General features: G+C 50.7%; 1 protein-coding gene across 8 annotated transcripts in view; it reads left to right on the forward strand.

Annotated features, from left to right (window-relative positions):
- Nucleotides 1–1,062: 1,062 nt before the first annotated feature.
- The window catches only part of DPF3 (double PHD fingers 3), a 263,952-nt gene continuing 240,644 nt past the window's right edge, over nt 1,063–24,370 (forward strand). For 6 of the 8 annotated variants that reach the window (XR_014466298.1, XR_014466299.1, XR_014466297.1 and 3 more), the window contains exon 1: nt 15,233–15,330. Coding sequence is in view for 4 of the 8 variants with exons in the window: in XM_083167312.1 (XP_083023438.1) it covers nt 15,248–15,330 (83 nt within the window). In the remaining 4 variants the exon portion in view is untranslated. Of the gene's footprint in view, nt 1,152–15,232; nt 15,331–15,380; nt 15,687–24,370 lie in introns of those variants that run through there. The other 2 variants (XM_083167316.1, XM_083167313.1) reach the window with 2 other exon arrangements.

Genomic DNA, 24,370 nt, shown 5'->3' on the forward strand with positions numbered 1-24,370 from the left:
ACTTTCTGTGAAGTAATTCTTTCTAACATTTCCCCTGAACCTACCTCCCTCCAGTTTCAGTGCATGTCCTCGTGTTCTATTACTTCTTTTCCTTTGAAGAAAATTTCCCTCCTGTACTATGTTAAAACCCTTGATATATTTGAAGATTTCTATCATGTCCCCCCTTTCCCTTCTCTGCTCCAAACTATACATGTTAAGATCTTTTAGTCTTTCCAGGTAAGTTTTATGATGTAGGCCATGCACCATTTTAGTTGCCCTTCTTTGTACAGTCTCTAAAGCAGGCATTCCCAAACACAGTCCTCAAGGCACACCAACAGTGCAGGTTTTAGTGATATCCAGGCTTCAGCACAGATGGTTTAATCAGAATCCCTCAGATACTAATTAAGTCACCTGTGCTGAAGCCTGGATATCTACAAAACCTGCACTGTTGGTGTGCCTTGAGGACCGTGGTTGGGAATGCCTGCTCTAATGTATTTATATCTTTCTGAAGATATGGTCTCCAGAACTGGACACAGTATTCCAGATGAGGCCGGGTACCAATGACCTATACAGTGGCATTATTACTTTATTTTTTTCTGCTACTGATTCCTCTCCCTATACAACCAAGCATCTGACTAGCCTTCCTCATTGCTTTGCTACATTGCTTTCCTGCCTTTAAGTCACTTGAAATAGTGACTCCTCCATTTCTTTCCTTCTCAGTAGTTTCCACTTGCAGGTTAATCTATCATACTAACAATGTAACTAGTTGCACAGGCCCAGATTACTGCAGGTAGACTTTACCTTTATACCCCTTGCTGGGCTGTGATTGGCTGTACAGTAACTGTCAGGCTGGACTGAGTCCAGGTTGATGAAGTTGAGCTGAGCTGGAAAACATGGAATGTAGCAATGTCAGAAAATATCACAGACTGCACACAGAAGCTTGAATAACCTCAGGCACACAAATGGTTAACCACTGGTCTGAGTACATGCTGCAATCAGGATTCCGTGCACCTGTGTAGTCAGCTAGGGAAGGTGCTGCAGTTTGGAGACTGGAATGCACAGCAGACCCTACATTCCCCGGGAAGCCTGCAAAGGATCATTATAGTTTGCCAGATGCTGGAGCCCTCCTGTCAGAGGACCGGACCCCCCCTGCCACATCTACAGTGACACTGGTGAGTGCTTAGAACACCGATGCTGTATGCCTGTTCTGACAGAAGCATACACACTTTTCGGTGAAATAACTCTTTTGTGGTTCATGTTGTTAAGCACATACAAAATCCTTTGATAATGCAGGTAATTAACATTGCTACCACGAATCTCCAGGGACCATAGCTGGTCTGTGTGGAAACAAGAATGCATCAAAGCTTACAGTATCTTGGATCTTATTGTCGTTATAAGTGTTTTGACATTCAGGGGTTCTCATCTTATACCCCTTTTACACCATAATCCCTTGTCGGACCCTGGTCTTTGAACACAGGAGTTTCCAGGGTTGGACCCAGCTTCATACCCCATTTACACAGCACTGTGTCCCAGGTCGGACCCAGGTCTGTGTGAGATGGGTGTAGGGGCGGTGCGGTGTGGTGCCTGCTGCCGTGCAGGTGTCGTCGGACCACTTACCTGGCGCCGCACCCTCTCACCTTCAGGCCGTGCCAAATCACGGTCCTGGAATTCTCCGGCACCCGGACACGAACACCTAGGAGGAAGGAGAGTAGGTGAGAGCTGTTCCTCCTGGACGAAGACCGATGCGCCCTCCGTCCCGCGACGTCTCTACAGTGGCACCCTCCGGGCTCCGGGAAACATCATCATCGGCGCACTGCCTCAGAGCCCGGAGTGTCACCTATTGGCACTGGCGCACCTAGGTGAGGCCTTGACCTTGCACGGGGTACAAGGTCCGCGTACGCCCTGGATGAAGGAAGGAAGGGAGATAGGCAGGAACACACCAACAAACAAGACGACACTCACCGTCCTCACTCTTGTACTGCGTCCGCACTCTTGTACTCTAACCCACGGTTCTCCTCACAGGTCCCTGTAAGGAGACAAACACCAGACCCGTGCAGAGCCTAACAAACCTAAACGTGGCACGACTACATAACTACAACACAAAGCCCTAGAACTGACTAAGTGTGTGTGGTGCAACACAACTACGCAAATCTAAACAACTTTGCTCTGCACGGACAACATACAATACAGTACAAGACCTTACCAACCAGCTGCTCCTTTAACCTCTGCCTGTATTCAGATGTACTCCCTTCCTGGCTAGAGCTGGCCAGCGTATGCTCACTCTAAATCAGTACCAGTTAGCTACTACAATCACTCCTAACTGACGGCTCAGGCCTAGTGCCTGTCTGGGTCCACAGGCCTAGTGCCTGACTGGGGCACAGGCCTAGGGGCCTGATTCAATTAGCCCCCCCAAACTATGGGGGCCTCGGGCCTTACGCCCGGCTGCTGTGCAACGAGCCTAGTGCCCGGCTATCTATACAGGGGCCACGGGGAGTAGGCCCAGCACAATCCAATAGGGCCAGGAGGGCCCAACAATCAAATGGCCACGGGCCAAGAGGGCCCGACTTCAATTCCCACAGGCCGGAAGGGCCTGAAAATACCCACGGGCCTAGTGCCCGACTCCCGGTGGTCAAGGGTAGGGGGTAGGTGGCCTGGGGCCGCCTACCTAGTGTTGGGAGAGGCCGCGGGGGGGAGCTTCCTCAGCTCTGATGCTTCCCACCCCCGCTGGCCTCTCCGTGGGCGGCAGCCATCTTCTTTCTTCTGCCGCTGGCCTGTCCTGGCCAGCGGCGGCGCTGCTTCTTCTGTTCTTCCAGGAGTCGCCGGAGATCTCCCTTCTTGATCCCGGCGTCTTCTGGCCTCTTCAGCGGCCGCCGGAACTCTGGTCTCCGCCGCCGCTGTCTGCTGCTCTCTGCGGCGTCTTCTATCTTCAGCCGGGGTGCTCCTGCGCTCCGCCGGCGTGGGACCTTTCTCCTTGTTCGCCTCCCGGCGGCGTCAGACGCCGGGGGCGGGCTTTAGGACGGCGCGGCGAGCGCGGATTGGCTCGCCGCGGCCGTCTGTCATTGGCCGCCGATTCGGGAGCCATGATTGGCTCCCGAACGGCGGGAGATTTAAACTGACGCGAGCGGCGCTTCGCCGCCCGCACTGTCAGCGCTGGGATCGGTGTATTGATCCCAGCGCTGGTCCTCTCCGCCGCTGCCTGCCCTATTGGCACAGGGATCAGACAGCTGATCCCTGCGCCGGGGGAGGTGGCGTCCCGTGGGGGACCCAGCCCTCCCTCTCCTCGTCCCTGCTGCTGCTCCGGTGCTGGGAGCAGGGGAGCTGTCCCAGCACCGGGGCATATCATTACATTTCCCCCCCCTTTTTCCTTTGTAGTCCCTACAAAGTCCTCACTCACCAATATCCGGGGGTCAGGGCATTCTGAAGTCCTCTCAGGGAAGTTGCCTTCGGGAGCCCAATCTGGACCGACTGTGGCCCCACCTTCTTCCACTGGCTCCGGACTAATCTCCGTCCCTCCTGACGCTACTCTCCGGATCCTCTGGGGAAGTGGCTGCTTGTTATGGCCATTCACCATAGGCCACCAGGGAGAATCCTCTTCAATGGGTGCAGCGTTCACCCATGCTTCTTCCTCCACCTGGTCTGGGTCGTCATCTCGGGCTCCATGGGGTGGAGCTGACCACCAACCTATGGCAAATTCCTCCGGGGCATCTCTTTCCTCCCGGGCAATCGTCACCATCGGACAAGCTTCTTCATGGGGCACTTCCAACGGTTCCATATCTCTGGGAACGGTCCCTCCCATGGCATCACCATCCTCTCCTTCCCCTTCCTCCATCGAAGTCCATCCTTCCAGCAGGGGGTCTTGCGCCAGGATCTTCTCTTCCTCTTCCCCGAGGGCGATCAACTGCGAACACTGCTCCACATCCTGCAAATCCGGTTCTTCAGGCATGGCTAACACTTCAGAGTCTGGATTCTTCTCTACAGACTCCGGCGCCAGGTGCCGACCTTCCTCAGCGTACTCCCTCTTTTCCGCTGGCACTTCACGATACCCAGGGCACTCCTGTTCCAACCGTCTAGGTTGAGGACTCTGCCAACCTCGGGAACTTCTGGGCTTCTTTGCCACTGGGTCTTCACGCCCTTCCTCAATGCGTGGTTGCTTCACCTCCTGGTCATTCACGTCCGCCTTCAACGGGAACGAATCTTTTCCAGAGGACTTCTTCTCTGGGCACAACATCGCCATGGTATCTTCACAGGTGCACTCATAAGTCCAGCGTCCCTGCCGCCAACATTCCAAGCAGGGGGGCTTCCACGTGAACTCCGCTGGTGTTACCATGACCACCTTCTTCACACGAGCGCCTCTCTTCTTCGGGGCTGGCACCGACGAAATGGGCACCTGTGAACTCGCTTCAAACAGGCTTTTCCGCTCCATTTCTCTGGCTTCTTTCTGTCGTTTCTGGACTCCGCCATCAGGGGTCATCCACTCTTCATCCATCAGGCCCGAGTCCCCGTGTTTCCGTCGTTGCTCGGTCTGTGGCCTCTCTGTCCACTTGGTCTTCGGCGGCCAGTCCCCAAAAGGACAGTCCGGACGCAGATGTCTCGGATCTTCACATAACTCACACCGGCCAATGTCGTCTTCACTATACGGCTCCTCCCATGGGCAGCTATATTCCTTGTGTCCATACTCCCCACAGAGCTTACAACGGGGCTGTTTCTTCACCGGAACCTTCTGTCGACGCCTTGGAACGACTACGCCAAATGTGAGATGGGTGTAGGGGCGGTGCGGTGTGGTGCCTGCTGCCGTGCAGGTGTCGTCGGACCACTTACCTGGCGCCGCACCCTCTCACCTTCAGGCCGTGCCAAATCACGGTCCTGGAATTCTCCGGCACCCGGACACGAACACCTAGGAGGAAGGAGAGTAGGTGAGAGCTGTTCCTCCTGGACGAAGACCGATGCGCCCTCCGTCCCGCGACGTCTCTACAGTGGCACCCTCCGGGCTCCGGGAAACATCATCATCGGCGCACTGCCTCAGAGCCCGGAGTGTCACCTATTGGCACTGGCGCACCTAGGTGAGGCCTTGACCTTGCACGGGGTACAAGGTCCGCGTACGCCCTGGATGAAGGAAGGAAGGGAGATAGGCAGGAACACACCAACAAACAAGACGACACTCACCGTCCTCACTCTTGTACTGCGTCCGCACTCTTGTACTCTAACCCACGGTTCTCCTCACAGGTCCCTGTAAGGAGACAAACACCAGACCCGTGCAGAGCCTAACAAACCTAAACGTGGCACGACTACATAACTACAACACAAAGCCCTAGAACTGACTAAGTGTGTGTGGTGCAACACAACTACGCAAATCTAAACAACTTTGCTCTGCACGGACAACATACAATACAGTACAAGACCTTACCAACCAGCTGCTCCTTTAACCTCTGCCTGTATTCAGATGTACTCCCTTCCTGGCTAGAGCTGGCCAGCGTATGCTCACTCTAAATCAGTACCAGTTAGCTACTACAATCACTCCTAACTGACGGCTCAGGCCTAGTGCCTGTCTGGGTCCACAGGCCTAGTGCCTGACTGGGGCACAGGCCTAGGGGCCTGATTCAATTAGCCCCCCCAAACTATGGGGGCCTCGGGCCTTACGCCCGGCTGCTGTGCAACGAGCCTAGTGCCCGGCTATCTATACAGGGGCCACGGGGAGTAGGCCCAGCACAATCCAATAGGGCCAGGAGGGCCCAACAATCAAATGGCCACGGGCCAAGAGGGCCCGACTTCAATTCCCACAGGCCGGAAGGGCCTGAAAATACCCACGGGCCTAGTGCCCGACTCCCGGTGGTCAAGGGTAGGGGGTAGGTGGCCTGGGGCCGCCTACCTAGTGTTGGGAGAGGCCGCGGGGGGGAGCTTCCTCAGCTCTGATGCTTCCCACCCCCGCTGGCCTCTCCGTGGGCGGCAGCCATCTTCTTTCTTCTGCCGCTGGCCTGTCCTGGCCAGCGGCGGCGCTGCTTCTTCTGTTCTTCCAGGAGTCGCCGGAGATCTCCCTTCTTGATCCCGGCGTCTTCTGGCCTCTTCAGCGGCCGCCGGAACTCTGGTCTCCGCCGCCGCTGTCTGCTGCTCTCTGCGGCGTCTTCTATCTTCAGCCGGGGTGCTCCTGCGCTCCGCCGGCGTGGGACCTTTCTCCTTGTTCGCCTCCCGGCGGCGTCAGACGCCGGGGGCGGGCTTTAGGACGGCGCGGCGAGCGCGGATTGGCTCGCCGCGGCCGTCTGTCATTGGCCGCCGATTCGGGAGCCATGATTGGCTCCCGAACGGCGGGAGATTTAAACTGACGCGAGCGGCGCTTCGCCGCCCGCACTGTCAGCGCTGGGATCGGTGTATTGATCCCAGCGCTGGTCCTCTCCGCCGCTGCCTGCCCTATTGGCACAGGGATCAGACAGCTGATCCCTGCGCCGGGGGAGGTGGCGTCCCGTGGGGGACCCAGCCCTTCCTCTCCTCGTCCCTGCTGCTGCTCCGGTGCTGGGAGCAGGGGAGCTGTCCCAGCACCGGGGCATATCATTACATTTCCCCCCCCTTTTTCCTTTGTAGTCCCTACAAAGTCCTCACTCACCAATATCCGGGGGTCAGGGCATTCTGAAGTCCTCTCAGGGAAGTTGCCTTCGGGAGCCCAATCTGGACCGACTGTGGCCCCACCTTCTTCCACTGGCTCCGGACTAATCTCCGTCCCTCCTGACGCTACTCTCCGGATCCTCTGGGGAAGTGGCTGCTTGTTATGGCCATTCACCATAGGCCACCAGGGAGAATCCTCTTCAATGGGTGCAGCGTTCACCCATGCTTCTTCCTCCACCTGGTCTGGGTCGTCATCTCGGGCTCCATGGGGTGGAGCTGACCACCAACCTATGGCAAATTCCTCCGGGGCATCTCTTTCCTCCCGGGCAATCGTCACCATCGGACAAGCTTCTTCATGGGGCACTTCCAACGGTTCCATATCTCTGGGAACGGTCCCTCCCATGGCATCACCATCCTCTCCTTCCCCTTCCTCCATCGAAGTCCATCCTTCCAGCAGGGGGTCTTGCGCCAGGATCTTCTCTTCCTCTTCCCCGAGGGCGATCAACTGCGAACACTGCTCCACATCCTGCAAATCCGGTTCTTCAGGCATGGCTAACACTTCAGAGTCTGGATTCTTCTCTACAGACTCCGGCGCCAGGTGCCGACCTTCCTCAGCGTACTCCCTCTTTTCCGCTGGCACTTCACGATACCCAGGGCACTCCTGTTCCAACCGTCTAGGTTGAGGACTCTGCCAACCTCGGGAACTTCTGGGCTTCTTTGCCACTGGGTCTTCACGCCCTTCCTCAATGCGTGGTTGCTTCACCTCCTGGTCATTCACGTCCGCCTTCAACGGGAACGAATCTTTTCCAGAGGACTTCTTCTCTGGGCACAACATCGCCATGGTATCTTCACAGGTGCACTCATAAGTCCAGCGTCCCTGCCGCCAACATTCCAAGCAGGGGGGCTTCCACGTGAACTCCGCTGGTGTTACCATGACCACCTTCTTCACACGAGCGCCTCTCTTCTTCGGGGCTGGCACCGACGAAATGGGCACCTGTGAACTCGCTTCAAACAGGCTTTTCCGCTCCATTTCTCTGGCTTCTTTCTGTCGTTTCTGGACTCCGCCATCAGGGGTCATCCACTCTTCATCCATCAGGCCCGAGTCCCCGTGTTTCCGTCGTTGCTCGGTCTGTGGCCTCTCTGTCCACTTGGTCTTCGGCGGCCAGTCCCCAAAAGGACAGTCCGGACGCAGATGTCTCGGATCTTCACATAACTCACACCGGCCAATGTCGTCTTCACTATACGGCTCCTCCCATGGGCAGCTATATTCCTTGTGTCCATACTCCCCACAGAGCTTACAACGGGGCTGTTTCTTCACCGGAACCTTCTGTCGACGCCTTGGAACGACTACGCCAAATGTGAGATGGGTGTAGGGGCGGTGCGGTGTGGTGCCTGCTGCCGTGCAGGTGTCGTCGGACCACTTACCTGGCGCCGCACCCTCTCACCTTCAGGCCGTGCCAAATCACGGTCCTGGAATTCTCCGGCACCCGGACACGAACACCTAGGAGGAAGGAGAGTAGGTGAGAGCTGTTCCTCCTGGACGAAGACCGATGCGCCCTCCGTCCCGCGACGTCTCTACAGTGGCACCCTCCGGGCTCCGGGAAACATCATCATCGGCGCACTGCCTCAGAGCCCGGAGTGTCACCTATTGGCACTGGCGCACCTAGGTGAGGCCTTGACCTTGCACGGGGTACAAGGTCCGCGTACGCCCTGGATGAAGGAAGGAAGGGAGATAGGCAGGAACACACCAACAAACAAGACGACACTCACCGTCCTCACTCTTGTACTGCGTCCGCACTCTTGTACTCTAACCCACGGTTCTCCTCACAGGTCCCTGTAAGGAGACAAACACCAGACCCGTGCAGAGCCTAACAAACCTAAACGTGGCACGACTACATAACTACAACACAAAGCCCTAGAACTGACTAAGTGTGTGTGGTGCAACACAACTACGCAAATCTAAACAACTTTGCTCTGCACGGACAACATACAATACAGTACAAGACCTTACCAACCAGCTGCTCCTTTAACCTCTGCCTGTATTCAGATGTACTCCCTTCCTGGCTAGAGCTGGCCAGCGTATGCTCACTCTAAATCAGTACCAGTTAGCTACTACAATCACTCCTAACTGACGGCTCAGGCCTAGTGCCTGTCTGGGTCCACAGGCCTAGTGCCTGACTGGGGCACAGGCCTAGGGGCCTGATTCAATTAGCCCCCCCAAACTATGGGGGCCTCGGGCCTTACGCCCGGCTGCTGTGCAACGAGCCTAGTGCCCGGCTATCTATACAGGGGCCACGGGGAGTAGGCCCAGCACAATCCAATAGGGCCAGGAGGGCCCAACAATCAAATGGCCACGGGCCAAGAGGGCCCGACTTCAATTCCCACAGGCCGGAAGGGCCTGAAAATACCCACGGGCCTAGTGCCCGACTCCCGGTGGTCAAGGGTAGGGGGTAGGTGGCCTGGGGCCGCCTACCTAGTGTTGGGAGAGGCCGCGGGGGGGAGCTTCCTCAGCTCTGATGCTTCCCACCCCCGCTGGCCTCTCCGTGGGCGGCAGCCATCTTCTTTCTTCTGCCGCTGGCCTGTCCTGGCCAGCGGCGGCGCTGCTTCTTCTGTTCTTCCAGGAGTCGCCGGAGATCTCCCTTCTTGATCCCGGCGTCTTCTGGCCTCTTCAGCGGCCGCCGGAACTCTGGTCTCCGCCGCCGCTGTCTGCTGCTCTCTGCGGCGTCTTCTATCTTCAGCCGGGGTGCTCCTGCGCTCCGCCGGCGTGGGACCTTTCTCCTTGTTCGCCTCCCGGCGGCGTCTGACGTCAGACGCCGGGGGCGGGCTTTAGGACGGCGCGGCGAGCGCGGATTGGCTCGCCGCGGCCGTCTGTCATTGGCCGCCGATTCGGGAGCCATGATTGGCTCCCGAACGGCGGGAGATTTAAACTGACGCTTCGCCGCCCGCACTGTCAGCGCTGGGATCGGTGTATTGATCCCAGCGCTGGTCCTCTCCGCCGCTGCCTGCCCTATTGGCACAGGGATCAGACAGCTGATCCCTGCGCCGGGGGAGGTGGCGTCCCGTGGGGGACCCAGCCCTCCCTCTCCTCGTCCCTGCTGCTGCTCCGGTGCTGGGAGCAGGGGAGCTGTCCCAGCACCGGGGCATATCATTACATTTGCGCCGCTTACACTGAACCTGGGTCAGCACTGCTTTTCCCTATGAATGACATTAAAAATGTCCATTTTAGGACTGATAAACTGCCAGCCAACCTTCCCTCAATGATTTAAGATATAAATGAAAATACATGACAAGTTAGCATTGAAAAATGTTGGTTTGTTTATTTTGTAAAATATTTTTTCAAAAAGTTTTATTCAGTGCTCAAGCATACACAGCGGTATAAAAGTGCAGCATCACCCATGTGCTCTCCCCAGCCCCTTCCACTGCGGCAGCAGACCGAATCTCCCATGTGCTTCCCCCCCCCCCCAAAAAAAATAATATAAATGATACTGCATCCAATTATGATTTCTGTGTGCACTGCCCGTGTCCTTCCTGGCTGCTGTATTTTGCCACTGCAGCGCACTGTGGAAAGGCGTCCAGCACTTCTGGTATCCTTTTAAGCACTACCCGGGTGTCCCAACCTGAGTTGGGACCATTTACACCGCCCACGACCCAGGTCCAACCAGTGTTCAACCCTGGTCAGGACCTGGGTAGGAGACCAGTGTTACTGGACCTGGGTTGGCCCCTTTTACACCAATGCTGACCTGGGTCCGACCTGGGTCCAACCTGGGTTATTCCTTGGTGTAAAAGGGGTATTAGAGACACTGTACAGGGGCCCTTTTGTTTTTAGATGAGTGGCCAGCAACATTTTTTGCTATATTTGTAAAATAGGTACTTGTTTCCTAGAACGGCCACAATCGTGAGTGATCGTGGCTCTTAATTAAGGGACACGATCCTCACGATGTGGCCGATTTTTTACAAATTTTTCACTTTGATTGACAGAAATCGGGTCAATCGGTCGGTCGCGACCAATTAAAATCGGCCGCGATGCGACCGACCGATTGACCCGATTTTTCCATAGACTTCAATGTTAAAAAATCTTTTAACATTGAAATCGGTCGGTCTTGTGCCATTATAATGGCACAAGATGAGATGGACTTGATTAAGTCCATCTCACATAGGGAAAAATGATAAAAAAGGTGAAATGGGCCAATATGACCCATTTCACATTTTTTATGTGCCCGCCATGACCCCACGATAGACGTAAACCCGAAGCGTGGCGAGCGCAGCGAGCCCGCGAGGGGCGGCGGTGCGCGTCCTCCGACCTTTTCATTTCCCTACTATCCACTAGGGCGTGGAGTGAGAATATAATAGTGTGGCGAGCGCAGCGAGCCACCGAGCCCGAAGCGTGGCGAGCGGACGCGTATACCTGTGAAGTTAGACGCGTCCCCTCGCGGGGCTCGCTGCGCTCGCCACGCTTCGGGCTCGGTGGCTCGCTGCGCTCGCCACACTATTATATTCTCACTCCACGCCCTAGTGGATAGTAGGGGAATGAAAAGGTCGGAGGACGCGCACCGCCGCCCCTCGCGGGCTCGCTGCGCTCGCCACGCTTCGGGTTCACGTCTATCGTGGGGTCTAGCACACTTATTAACATTTGGGGGGTCAATTTAAACAAATCTGGTGAAAAAAAAAAAAAAATCGGGTGAAAAATCGGTCGATCGGATCGGTCGCATCGTATGCGACCAAATCGCATGCGATGCGATCGATCCGATTTTTTATCTTACGACCACAACGATCTAAATCGTTGTGGCCGTTCTAGGAAACAAGTACCGTAAAATAAATTGATTATTAATCCATCTCCGTTAACTCTGTGCCTCCAAGGAAAGGATGGCACATACAGATTAAGCTTCACAAGCTCAAACAACTCCATAAACCCAATAAAACTTTATTAATAAAATAAAATGATACATGGTCCTCTATGATTTATGGCACATTAAATATAATTCAGTTAAAGAACTCATCTAATCACACTTCTGCAAACCATACACAAGTTATAATCTTAACAGTATGAAATTCAACTAACTGGGAGGCTTAAAAAGCCACCACAAAAAAAAAAAAAAAAAAACAGAACAGGGTTAACACTATAAAGGTGAAACCCCCACCGATATTGGGCCAAATGTAATAGGGTGTGAGAATCGTAAAGGGAAAGATTTTGGGAGAGTTTTCCCTCCCTTTTTTTTCCCCCCTAAAGCGGCAATCATTTATATGGCAAAATCACCCTAGTTTTCAGTGTAAATTATTGCCCTTATTTATTTATTTATTTATTAACAGTTTCTTATATAGCGCACAGATTCCGCAGCGCATTACAAAGCATAGTTATAAGCAAAAACACATAACGAATTACAGCACAAGACAGTTTAGGACAAGTACATTAGTTGCATCAGGGGACAGGACACTGCAGCAATCATCAGGGTGGAAGTGGTTTATATATTTAAGAAAGGCACATGAGGAGAGAGGGCCCTGCTCATGAGAGCTTACATTCTAAAGGGGAAGGTTAGACAGGCAGGGGTGACACAGAAGGGAAAGAAGTGGGCATAAACAGTAGGTTAGGATGAGAGATGGTCAGGTTTTATGCAGGAGGGTGGGAAGAGTGTACAAAGAAGGGCATCTAAAATGGTGCATGGCCTACATCACAGCACTTATCCTGAAAGACTAATGAACCATGTGATGTGTGAGAGGACAGCAATTTGTTCAAACTGCTGCTTTTATGGGCAAGAGAGATTCCTCCAGCATCTGGTGTTCCAAATAGGGTTATGTGTCACCTGTAGACAGCCTGCTTGGGTCAATGATGTTTTGGAACTTCTGGTAGCAGAGGCAATAAACTGCACTGAGGTCATGGGTTATATTCCCACCATGGCTTTAACTGTGCGGAGTTTGTATATTCTCCCAGTGCTTATGTGGGTTTCCTCTGGGTACTCCGGTTTCCTCCCACATTCCAAAAATATACTGGTAGGTTAATTGGCTCCCAACAAATTAATCCTATAATGTCTGTGTGTGCGTGTACATGTGGTAGGGAATATAGATTGTAAGCTCCACTGGGGCAGGGACTGATGTGAATGTTCAAATATTCTCTGTAAAGCGCTGCGGAATATGTGTGCGCTATATAAGAAACTGTTAATAAATAATAATAAACTCTTTGGCACTGGCGGTGCTCACATCAGCCATCATGTCTTTGATATATAACTAAACAGTAGATAACACATTAATGGAATGTTATGGTAAATGGGATAAGACTATGGAGCGTCTGTAATGCTCCGTGAGATGCAGGCTGTGCTGGAATTCCGGTGAGTATGCTGTGTTTTCTGGCTTGTGTGACAGCGGTGTTTTATCCAGTGTTGCGTGTGGACCAGAATAAGGCCCACGTTTAGTTGATATTTGTAGGTGCAGGATGTTGTTGTGTTACGCTAGGCTGTTTTAGTGGGGAGCTGCGCCCTGCCCGACTTTCAAAGGGCAAAATGCAGTGTGCCCTGCTAGAACAGCCTGTTGTCTTCTCCGCCAGTGTGCACGAGGAAGCCCAGCGCTGCCATAGTTGCCCGGTGCTTCCCCGACAGTGACTTTGGCGGGCCAGACCCGACCCCTTTGGTGATGTTGCTGGCCGGGCCCGCCCCTTATGGGGATGTCAGCGGCCTGGGCCCACCCACAATGGTGGCGTTTGTGGGCCCGTTCCGCCCCCTGCATGCTGCCCCCATGCAGTACCACCCTGCCCAGTCCCTAGAAGGAACACTATATTGGATACTAATGGACCCTTCATCACATCTTATGAATGCTTGATTGGGTCATGTTGAGCCTGAACATTTTAAATATTTTGTGGGTTCTTTGTCTTGGAAGCATTGCAAAAATGATATGCCGTGAAAGCTGTGTTAGTGGCTCACAATGCCAATGTTGACGTAGTTTAGCAGTTTTATTTGCAACTGCACGTGCGTGGCCATTTCTGAAAACTTTAGCACATGCGTTACACGCAGTGTACACCCAAAGGTGCTGTTGCAATCGGGACAAAACGTATCAGAAAAGCTGTAGAATACTGATGGGCGTTCTCGGACATGGCTAGACTTGTCGAATGCACATATAGTTTTTTTTGTATGTTCAATAAGGCCACCCGCATTATTTCACCCTCGTGGCAAATATAGGGCCTGATTCAGACGTGTTGGCTAGGTGCATGCGAGGGGATGTGTGTACGAGAGCACATCCTCTCGCATGCGGCCGAAGGGGAGAGAAATCATTTGATGTTTGCCGACCATTGAATGATTTTTCTCCCTTTCGGAATACGGGGTGGGCGCGGACGTCAGCCGCCTGCCAAGGGCAGGCAAAGCCACGCCTGTGTTCCCAGGGGACCGACCAGTGTTTTTATGGGGCTGCCCATAAAAAACTAAGTGTGCCCCTGATCAGTGCCAGATTAAGCCTTCGGGGGGCCCGGGGCACTTTAGACAGGGGGCCCCCTTGAACTTGTCATTACTGGTGTAAACTGCATGGGAGAATATTACACGGTCAAAACACAGAGTAAAGGCAGTATAAACTTGGTCAATGGGTAACTGCAAGGGATATATATATATATATTTTTTTTTTTTTTTACATACATACATACCACACGAAAAGCCTGTGTTTGTCCCTCTGCAACTTACTCAGTCCCAGTGCTGCCTCTGATTAAAAACCCTCCCATGACTATGCTGCCGCTGCTGTTGTCCATGGGCCTGAGAAGCATGTGATGAGCTCCACCAATCAGAGCTCAGCACAAACGTCTCAGCCTCTGCCCTCTTGTGCAAAGTGTCATGGGTCAACTCCCAGTAATGCACTGCACACTTGTGTGCAATCAGTGTGCCTGGGCTCCCGATGCTCAGCACCATTAATTATTGTCACATTGGCAGATAGGTGAAACTGCAGCACTACCCCACTCCCATGCACAAAACCTTTAGCTAAAATTTTTTTTTTTAAATACATGCCAACCATGGGGCCCCTAGTTAGAGGGGGCAGGGGGGGGGGGGCAGGGGTACTGACCCCTTGTGCCCCGCCCCCCATTATAATACGGCCCTGCCCCTGATGCCTTCAAAGATCAACAAAGTAATTTAATGAGATTTCCAGCCTACAAACAAAGCTTTCTTGTGCCTATGTGCCAGTGTATGCCACCCTCTGCCCTGAGCGTTTAGCAGAGTTTGGAAAAAATGTTTAAAAATAATAAAGTGTCGCCCTGTATGCAAATCCCGGACAGTGCTCTTTGTGCTGCTCGCTGCTCTGCATAACACTGTAGCTGGTGTTTTATTTCCAACCCACACAATGCACTTTCCTTGGCACAGTGTGGGAAGGACAATTGTGTGCACCTGGCACAGACATGCGGCTCTCATATACTCCAGGGTCAGAGCTACACTGCAGTCACCTGATTTTAGCATGAAGTGACCTCCCAGTGCATGATGATGCTGGAACACAGGCTGCAGGATATTAGCTGACACTGAGAAATACCAGGGGGCAGAGGTGGGAGGGGAGTGTGTGTGGATCTCGTATATCACCACTGCCAAGGAACCCCTAGGAAGAAATTAGAGAGGGTGGGGGAGGTGGTTCGGCTATTAGAGGATAAAGCCAATACTTGATGGGCTCAGCTTTAGCTGTGGGCGTGCAGAGAACTGTCAGGGCACATCAGCAGCCTGTCATGGCTGGAGCCCAGCGTGCACACACAGCTAGCAAGTCGCTGTCATCTGGACATGCCAGGCAGCCAGCGCAATGCCAGCAGCAGTGAGTGTGCCTGCACAGCGGTAACCCCTCTCTCCCCGGCAGGCTGCACTTTGAGCCTTGGCACTGACTGAGCAGCAGCAGACTCCTCCAGCACCATTCCAAGTTCTCGTTCCCTCCTGTCCGGCCACCCCGGGGAGCGACCTCTGCTGCTTTGACAGCTCCCTAATACCCAGCAGAACACCCCTTCCACGACACGCCCCTGTCGTTAGCGATTGGCCGCGGCGCTGGTAGTCCCCGTCCTGATTGGCTCGTCCCTGTACCCCCCCTCCCTGATGGAACGTTCAGAACTCCGAGACAGACACTATTCTGTTACATTGTAGCAAGATGGCGACTGTCATTCACAACCCCCTGAAACCGTGAGTAGCAATGCGCGGAATCCGCGTGTTTTCATATGAAAAAAGGCGCCTTTCTCAGTGGTGGCTGAGCTGCTGCGGGGAGACAAGTGCACCCTCCCGGCCCCTCAGCGGGCACGGCCCCCCTGCTCTCTGTGACTGGGGAGGAACTGCTGAGGTGCCAGGCGAGGGGTGGCTGCACTTTGTGGTACTGCAGGGAGGGGAGCTGACCAGGGACTGCGCACAGTTTGGGAAGTTGGGGGCTGGGCTTAGGGGCTGTCACGTCCTCATTTATCCCGTAACCCCGACTTCATTGATTACTATGTAAATGGTTATAGGGAGTTATGTAATGTTGCTGCCCGCTGCAGCCAGCTGAGTCCCCTCTCCCTGTAGTGCTTCAGACGGGATCTGTCTACAGGACTGCTTGTTACGGGGATGTTCTGTATTGCACTGTATTACACTCTGCTGCTGGACGTATACAGTACTGTAGTTAGGTGGCACAGTGCCCTGCACAGTAATGCCACTGCCCTGTGCTTCCCTATGATCTCTCCTGGGGCATGCTCATTAGCTCCTGCTCGTGCAATTAACATGCCTTTTGCAGCAGCAGTAACCTGTAGTGGGCAACCACAGTAGTTTGTAGTAGGCTATAGCCTGTAAGTTGGCAGCAGCAGTAGCCTGTAGTTCGTAACTGTAGCAGAAGCCTGTAAGTGGGCAACTGCAGTAGCCTGTAAGTGGGCAACCGCAGCAGCAGCAGCCTGTAAGTGGGCAACCGCAGCAGCAGCAGCCTGTAAGTGGGCAACCGCAGCAGCAGCAGCCTGTAAGTGGGCAACCGCAGCAGCAGCAGCCTGTAAGTGGGCAACCGCAGCAGCAGCAGCCTGTAAGTGGGCAACCGCAGCAGCAGCAGCCTGTAAGTGGGCAACCGCAGCAGCAGCAGCCTGTAAGTGGGCAACCGCAGCAGTCTGTAAGTGGGCAACCGCAGCAGCAGTAGCCTGTAAGTGGGCAACAGCAGTAGCCTGTAAGTGGGCAACCGCAGTAGCCTGTAAGTGGGCAACTGCAGTAGCCTGTAAGTGGGCAACCGCAGTAGCCTGTAAGTGGGCAGCAGCAGTAGCTTGTAAGTGGGCAACCGCAGCAGCAGTAGCCTGTAAGTGGGCAACTGCAGCAGCAGTAGCCTGTAAGTGGGCAGCAGCAGTAGCCTGTAAGTGGGCAGCAGCAGTAGCCTGTAAGTGGGCAACAGCGGACTGTAGTGGGCAACCGCAGCAGCGAACTGTAGTGGGCAACCGCAGTAGCATGTCGTGGCCAGTAGCCTGTAGTGGGGAGCAGTAGCCGGTTGTGGCCAGTAGCCTGCAGTGGGCAACTGCAGCAGCAGTAGCCTGTAGTTGGCAAACACAGCAGCTGCAGCAGCAACCTGTAGCGGGCAACAGCCGCAGCAGCAACCTGTAGTGGGCAGCAGTAGACTGTAGTGGGTTACTAATCAATGCATTGTGTTACCTGTGCTCCAGGTGGTATGAGACGACAAATGTCTTATCAACTGACTGTAGTGTATATGTATTTGCAACACTCATTACACTACATTAGCATCAAAGAGTTAATGGTAGAATACAAAACAGCTGAAATTTAGAAGCAGTGGGTTTTGGTGAGGTTGTGTTCTATGTGCTGTAACCTCAATGATAGTGTTTCAGTGCTGCCTAGGTGATGCTTTGTGAATACCATGTACCTTGTTTCCAGATATGATGCTTTCATGCTTCTCATTGGTATGCTTATTTGATGTATCCCCAACAGCTGCTTCTTTCGGTAACTAAAATTGATGAAAGATGAAATTGCCCATTATGGAAACTTTTATTAATTTTTGGAAACCATTTTAATCATTATTCCATTTATATAGGTAATTCTGACAGTTTTGTACAATCTGGCTAATGCTGTGTACACAAGGTGAGATTTGACATTCGATTTTGACTATATAGTCAAAATCGCATGCAGATCGCACAGGTTTTTTACCTTGCGATCCCGATGCGCGCTCCCGTGACAGCACGAATCGAAACCCAGATAGACAGGGCAGCAATGACTATATAGTGCAAATCTAATGGTGTGTACACATGGCAGATCCTGCCGTGAGATGCGAGTCCTGATGCGGACTCGCATGAGTGGCACAATTTAGACTATATAGTACAGATCTGCACTCTATAGTCTTGCCTGCCCTCTCTATCTGGCTGCTGATTTGCGCTCACACGGGAGTGCGCATCGGCACATCTCACCGTGTGTACACCCCATTACATATGCACTGTTATTATGGTTTATGGAGTCCTTGTTTATTATTGCCTTTGTATTTGTTGATAAATATAATTTGTTGTTGCTTTTTGGTTGAGAATGTTTTGGTATTTATTTGGGGGCGTGTGTGGTATGATTGGCATGGTGCTGCCAGGAAGCAGATAACAGCACAAATTCAGTCACTATTTGTTTCCTTTTTATTCTTAATATTATTATTATTTACAGCTGTTTAGTTGTATAAACTCTTGGGATATTATTATTATTCAGTCCTTTCTCACAAGGGACTGTAACTAATTATAATTTGTATTTAGATTTTGTAAAACAACATATCACAGCATGCTAGAATGGAAGGGGGTATGCGTAAATTATAATCCCACACAGTACGAAAAAAATAAATCCCAATTCTTGTCACTACCAGTTGCATTTTACAGCAACGCGTCAATCTAATTATTGACCCACTACCTTGCTCGATTTTTTTTTTTTTTTTTTTTTGGGTTGTGTCTGTTGTTTAGGTACACAAATAATATATTCCATGTATGTCAAGTACCCTTCAGCTAGGATACAGGTTGCAATGCATTTTCTGATTCACAAAGCTTAGTGACCATCCCAGTCACAAGAATCTAATGCTGGTATCAGGACCAATGCTCCGAGCAGTATTGTATCATATTGGTAATGAAATTGAACCACAGTTGTCCTTCCCTTTTAGTCTTCTGTACCTATACTGATAGATGTGTTTCTGTGTGTCCATCATTGTCCTCAGAAAATGCAGTACAATGCAGGTCTCAATGCATGATGTTACATTTTTTGTTTGAAGTGAGAGGTGGCACAGGAAAACATGGCATGGTTTGTGTTTGTGTTACTAGTTTTTCAGCAGTGCCAATGTTTTCTGAACATCAGAGATGACTGTGCGTAGTTACCGCGATTGCCAGGAAAGAAAACAGGAGCACAGCTGAGGAACCAATATATTTGCGGTTACTATATACAATGCCACACCCGCAAAGCCCCAGATGGAATTGTGCCTGAAAATAATTCTAGGTTTAAGATTTACAAAACAGAGGGGGGGGGGGGGGGGGGGGGGGAATAAAAACCCACTGCCTTTTTCACCTGTGTTAGTTTCCTAGGGGGAAATTGACTAAGATGGGAGTTCTACTTCATATGGGATGTTGCTATAGGCAACCAATCAGAATTTACTTCTTATTTATTTGGCATTTTCTAGAAGATATAAGATAGTATCTGATTGGTTGCCCAAATTCTTTGTTTTATACTGTGCTGGAATGAAATCTTTAGTGTAGTGATGTATTTTACATTTCTAATATATGAAGAATTCCGTTTCATGAAGCACAAAATCACATTATATACTGCTAAAAGTTTTGAACCCTATCATAACATTACTGACCTCGGAGTGGGAAATCCATTCCTTCATTGAACTGTCCAACTTTTTAATTGGGGGGGATGAAATATAAGTTTGATGGAAAAATCACAGCTGCAAAAACCTTTGGGTTTTCTTAACCAGATGGTTTGACTGGTTGTTATATTCATCAAACTATCCAGCACTTTGTAAAAACTTGCTGACTGGTTTTAATAAATGGAACATCCTCTCTTTGTTTTCATGACTGGTTTTGGGCAGGCAGATGCCCGTAGGTGCAAAATGCATCTCTACAAACCTGTAAACAAGGGGGTGCCCAAAAAAGATGAAATTGCCTTTAATGTGTTCTCCGGCACTCACCATACAGTTCTAAAGTCTGGCTGCACTTGGTAACATAGACCAGTGGTTCCCAACCTTGGTCCTCAGGACTCCACACAGTGCACGTTTTCTAGGTCACCCGGCATGTGTACAGGTGCACTCATTACTCACTGACACATTTTAAAAGATCACAGGTGGAGCTAATTATTTTAACTTGTGATTCTGTGCGGAGACCTGGAAGACATGCACTGTGCGGTGTCCTAAGGACTGAGGTTGAGAACCACTGACATAGAGGTTGATGAACAAGCAGTTTAAGTTGCCCATAAAATAAAATTAATTAGCATTTATCAAGTACATTCTATAAATGATAAAAACTGGTTTGTGGCTATGGGAATCTTCTCCGCGTCTCCACTCTTTTTGTACTGTTTGATACATCGGGTTTGATACGAAATCCCGGCGGTCGGAATCCCGATCGACAAAATCCCGACAAGGGGGGGGCGTGGATCGCCCCCCTTGCGGGCTCGGTGCCTCGCTACGCTTGGCACACTAATTTATTAGAGAAAGTGTCGGGATTTTGAACGCCGGGATTATAACTGCATCCTGATACATCAACCCCATGGTATCCTTTGTTGCCTTTGGTTTCCTCTTAATAGGAGCACCATATTGTAAATGCACCTAAAAGTAGTAATTTCCCCTTTAATACATGGTGTGAAGCATCTGCAAATTTCCTCTTGTAACAACCTGTCCCTCTATCATCCCAATTTTGGACAATCTGCCTTCTCTCCCGTGATTGAATCCAATGACAGTTGGGCATTGATTGGCTGGCGCTTTGTCTCCAGTTTATCTCTTCTCCAGCCTCGGTGTATCTGCCTTTTCTCTAATACATACTCAACAAGAGAATGACATAAGCAGCTCATAGGACTCTTCTTGCAGGGTTCTAGCAAAAGCAATGAGTTGATAAATGGTGGTCCTATCGGAAGCCTGTAGCAGTTATAGGACTTCCAAAGTACACTGGAGAAGTGCTTGCTGTAGAAATAACATGTAAAATATCAATAAGGTGCATATAGGCACATAAATATATCCAAATCCAGTTACAATTCCAGCATAAATAGGAGATAAACATCAGCCTATCTAGGAACTGGCCATGCTAAACAATGAGCTCTGTAGAGCAAGGTAGAATGGTCACTTTCTCTCAACTTGTGTACATTTTTGCACTTTTTACTGATATTTGACATGGTTATTAAAATGGAAGTTTCAGTATTTAGTTAGTGTTTTAAGTATATACTGGCATTTATACAACATAAGTTTCCAGTGGACAGTTTTCTATTGTAATCAGAATTTATCTACTGGAGTCCGACTTTGCTCATTACTACTGCAGCCTGTCTTTTGGTGTAACAACCATTGGTACTTGTGGACTTTCACGGCTCCCATCGCATACCATCGCATGCCATATGTAGTGGCATGCGATTTTTGCCGTTTTTATGTTGTTGTTTTTTAAATCGCATGTGATTTTTAACAGAAATGCATCCAAATGCATTGAAATTTGTATCAAACATGTTCAATGGCCCCCAAATGTCATTTTTCAGACTGTACCACCCCCACTATCAACGCGAACCCGAAGCGTGGCGAGCGGCGGCGGTACGCGTCCTGCGACCTTTTCATACCCCCCACTATCCACGTCGGCGTGGAGTTGAGAATAGAAAGTGTGGCGAGCGGACACCTGTGAAGCCCGCGAGGGGACGCGGATACCTGTGAAGGTATCCGTGTCCCCTCGCGGGGCTCGCTGCGCTCGCCACGCTTCGGGCTCAGTGGTTTGCTGCGCTCACCACACTTTCTATTCTCAACTCCACGCCGACGTGGATAGTGGGAGCCGTGATTGTCCACAAGTACCCAACCATTAACACAGTCACATACTGTAGGTATTCATACCAATCTTCTGCATCCTGCTGCAGAAATAAACCAATTGGATATATTAAAAACCCAATTCCAAGGAATATTAGTCTAGAATTTCTGCAAAAATCATTATTCCATGGATAATCCATTTAAAAAATTAAAAAAAGGGACTTTTTCAAACACAGTTCATTGGCTGGTGCTTTATCTCCTTTTACCTTATCTCCACTTTATCTCTTCTCCAGGCTTAATACATCTGCCCCATTGTTACCTGGGCCACTCACTGATGGGCCAAATTTTTTCAGACTCCATGAACTTGTTCAAGACGTTAGGGGTAATTCAGACCTGCTTGCTAGGCTGTGTATATTTGCTGGCTAGCGAGCAGGTAAACGCCGCCTTGCCGAACGCATGTGCCCTTCCCGCACCGAGCAAATCCCTGCGACCTGATGCAAGCGGATTGTGTAACATTGAGACATCGTATGCACAAGCCAGCAGAGGGGCACAGTAGTGATCCCAAAGGATATCAAAACTGGTCATAGAAAGGTAAATTGCAGAAATGTGTCCAATCATATTTTCATTTAATATCAATGTGATAGTTCTTGACCAAATTGTCATTACTATGATGATAATGGGTATCAGCGATATGCAATGGAGGTTATTATTATTATTGATTATTTATATGGTGCCACAAGGGTTCCACGGCGCCTGGCAATACAGAGATGCGCAAAAGAACAAAACAAGAAAATAGCGATTTACAGTACAAGTGCAAAATGGTTTATATACCATAAGATAATCTTGCGGACACATCGCACGGCAGTACCCAGCATGCATGGTGGCCGTGCCCTGTACTGGGTGGTCCCCAAAGCTTACCGCCACGGGTCGTAGCTTTGTGAGGATTCGCGAATCTAGAACCCACTCTGAATCAGGCCCACATTGCGCACTGATCTATTGTAGATGCAGGAATGTTAAAGTGTATGTCCGACTCTGCATTGCCTGCGTACCCTCCCTGACCTGGGAGTACACAGCCCAAGAACAGGCAACACAAGCTCCCTCCAATACATGTGCATTACACCAGGGAAGTGCTATGTCTCCCAACATTCAGTCCTGTGCGTGCCACATGCCCGAACATCACAGGGGCATAACCTGAATACAGATGTCAGGACCACGACTGTGTGTTCAACTCAGGGACTGCACCAACGTTTTTGGATCCTCGATGATTTATGCATATTAGAAATGTAAAGGGTTCTATAGAATATATAGTTGTCTGAACAAATAGAACTATGCTCATACATTACAAAACTAACAGGTTGCAGTATGATTCATGGCTGCGCTCACACAGACTAACACCTCGGTGTGTTTGTGGCTTTAGCTACTTTCACACTGCTGTATGCTGGTAGCTTCCGACAGCTTGGAAATAGAGATTTCTTACAGATCTACCATTACATCCTTTGTTACTGTGTAACTGTTGTGGGTGTTAGGCGTGTAGCCTATCACACTATAAAAGTTGTGCAGTTTGCTGTGGCTATCATACTGTATGGAGGTCATTGTGATCTTTACGCTCCCCGCGCGTTCGCACGGGGTAGCGATGTTTTGCTACTGCGCTTAACCATTTATGAGCATGTGCAGGCTCCGTTTGCAATCGGAAACGGTGACTTGTATAGTTGCCGACCTGCTCGCAAGGAGCGGTGTGGGCAAGTGGTGTGGGACGTAGTGTTCATTCTAGCACCCGCCATCTTTGAAAACCCATGCAGTTCCTCTTCCCTGCCAGGGCTGTCGCTGTCTACTGTAGTGCTTCTAGCACAGTTTGGTCTGTATATCAGTACTGATATGCAAACCAGACCTGTGCTAGAAACACCTCAGCAGACAGTGACACCCCAGGCAGGGAAGAGGAACTGCATGGGTTTTCAAAGATGGCGGGTGCTAGATTAAACACTAGGGACGGCCGGCATGGGTTGTGCTCATGGGAATGCCAAGGAAATGTTGGGCATTTCCATGGTAATTCGGCCGTGAGGCAAATGACGGGGCGGGCAGCTGACATCACCGGACGTCTGCCGCATGCCCTGTTCATGTACAAGGGCACCGCATATCTCACCTCACCTCAGAGTGACTTAGATTTGCGAACACTTTAGAAATCATTTAATGGTCGGCAACAATCTAATGATTTCGGCCCTGCGCGTAAGGCTACAAGTGGATGTTTATGCAAAACATTCATTCGCATGCGTTTGGGATATTCACAGTGCGAGGGGGGGGGGGGCGTTTGTGTGGGTGGTGTTTAGTTGGCTCCCAAAGCTGCGAATTTCAAAATGTATGTTTGTTTTATATAATGTGTATTATTTTATATATAATATTTGTTTTTTTAAAAAGTTAAGGGAGTTGAGGTCCTGTGTGAGAGAGCAATTGACAGCGATTTACTTTCTGATGTTCTAGAGCAGGCTTTCCCAACCACTGTCCTCAAGGCACACCAACAGTGCAGGTTTTGCAGATATCCAGGCTTGAGCATAGGTGACTTAATTAGTATCTGAGGGATTCTGATTAAACCATCTGTGCTGAAGCCTGGACATCACTAAAACCTGCACTGTTGGTGTGCCTTGAGGACCGTGGTTGGGAATGCCTGTTCTAGAGTGTAGTTGATCATTTTTTAAGCGCGTTCCCTCAGTACGAACAGTTGCTTTCAAGGATCGGTGGCATATACCTGTCTTCAAAATTAAGAACACAGTATAACGCTAATGTAACACAAACAATATTTGGGAATTCTAGCTAGACAATGGTAGAATTAACACACTGCACACAGGCACCACTAAGAGGATCTGTAGGTGACCATTGCATCTGCACAGAAGATTCGACTGTGTGCACACTTGGTGATTGACCT

The sequence above is a fragment of the Crinia signifera genome, chromosome 12, assembly GCF_055691185.1.
Source record: "Crinia signifera chromosome 12, ASM5569118v1, whole genome shotgun sequence".
Lineage (NCBI taxonomy): Eukaryota > Metazoa > Chordata > Amphibia > Anura > Myobatrachidae > Crinia > Crinia signifera.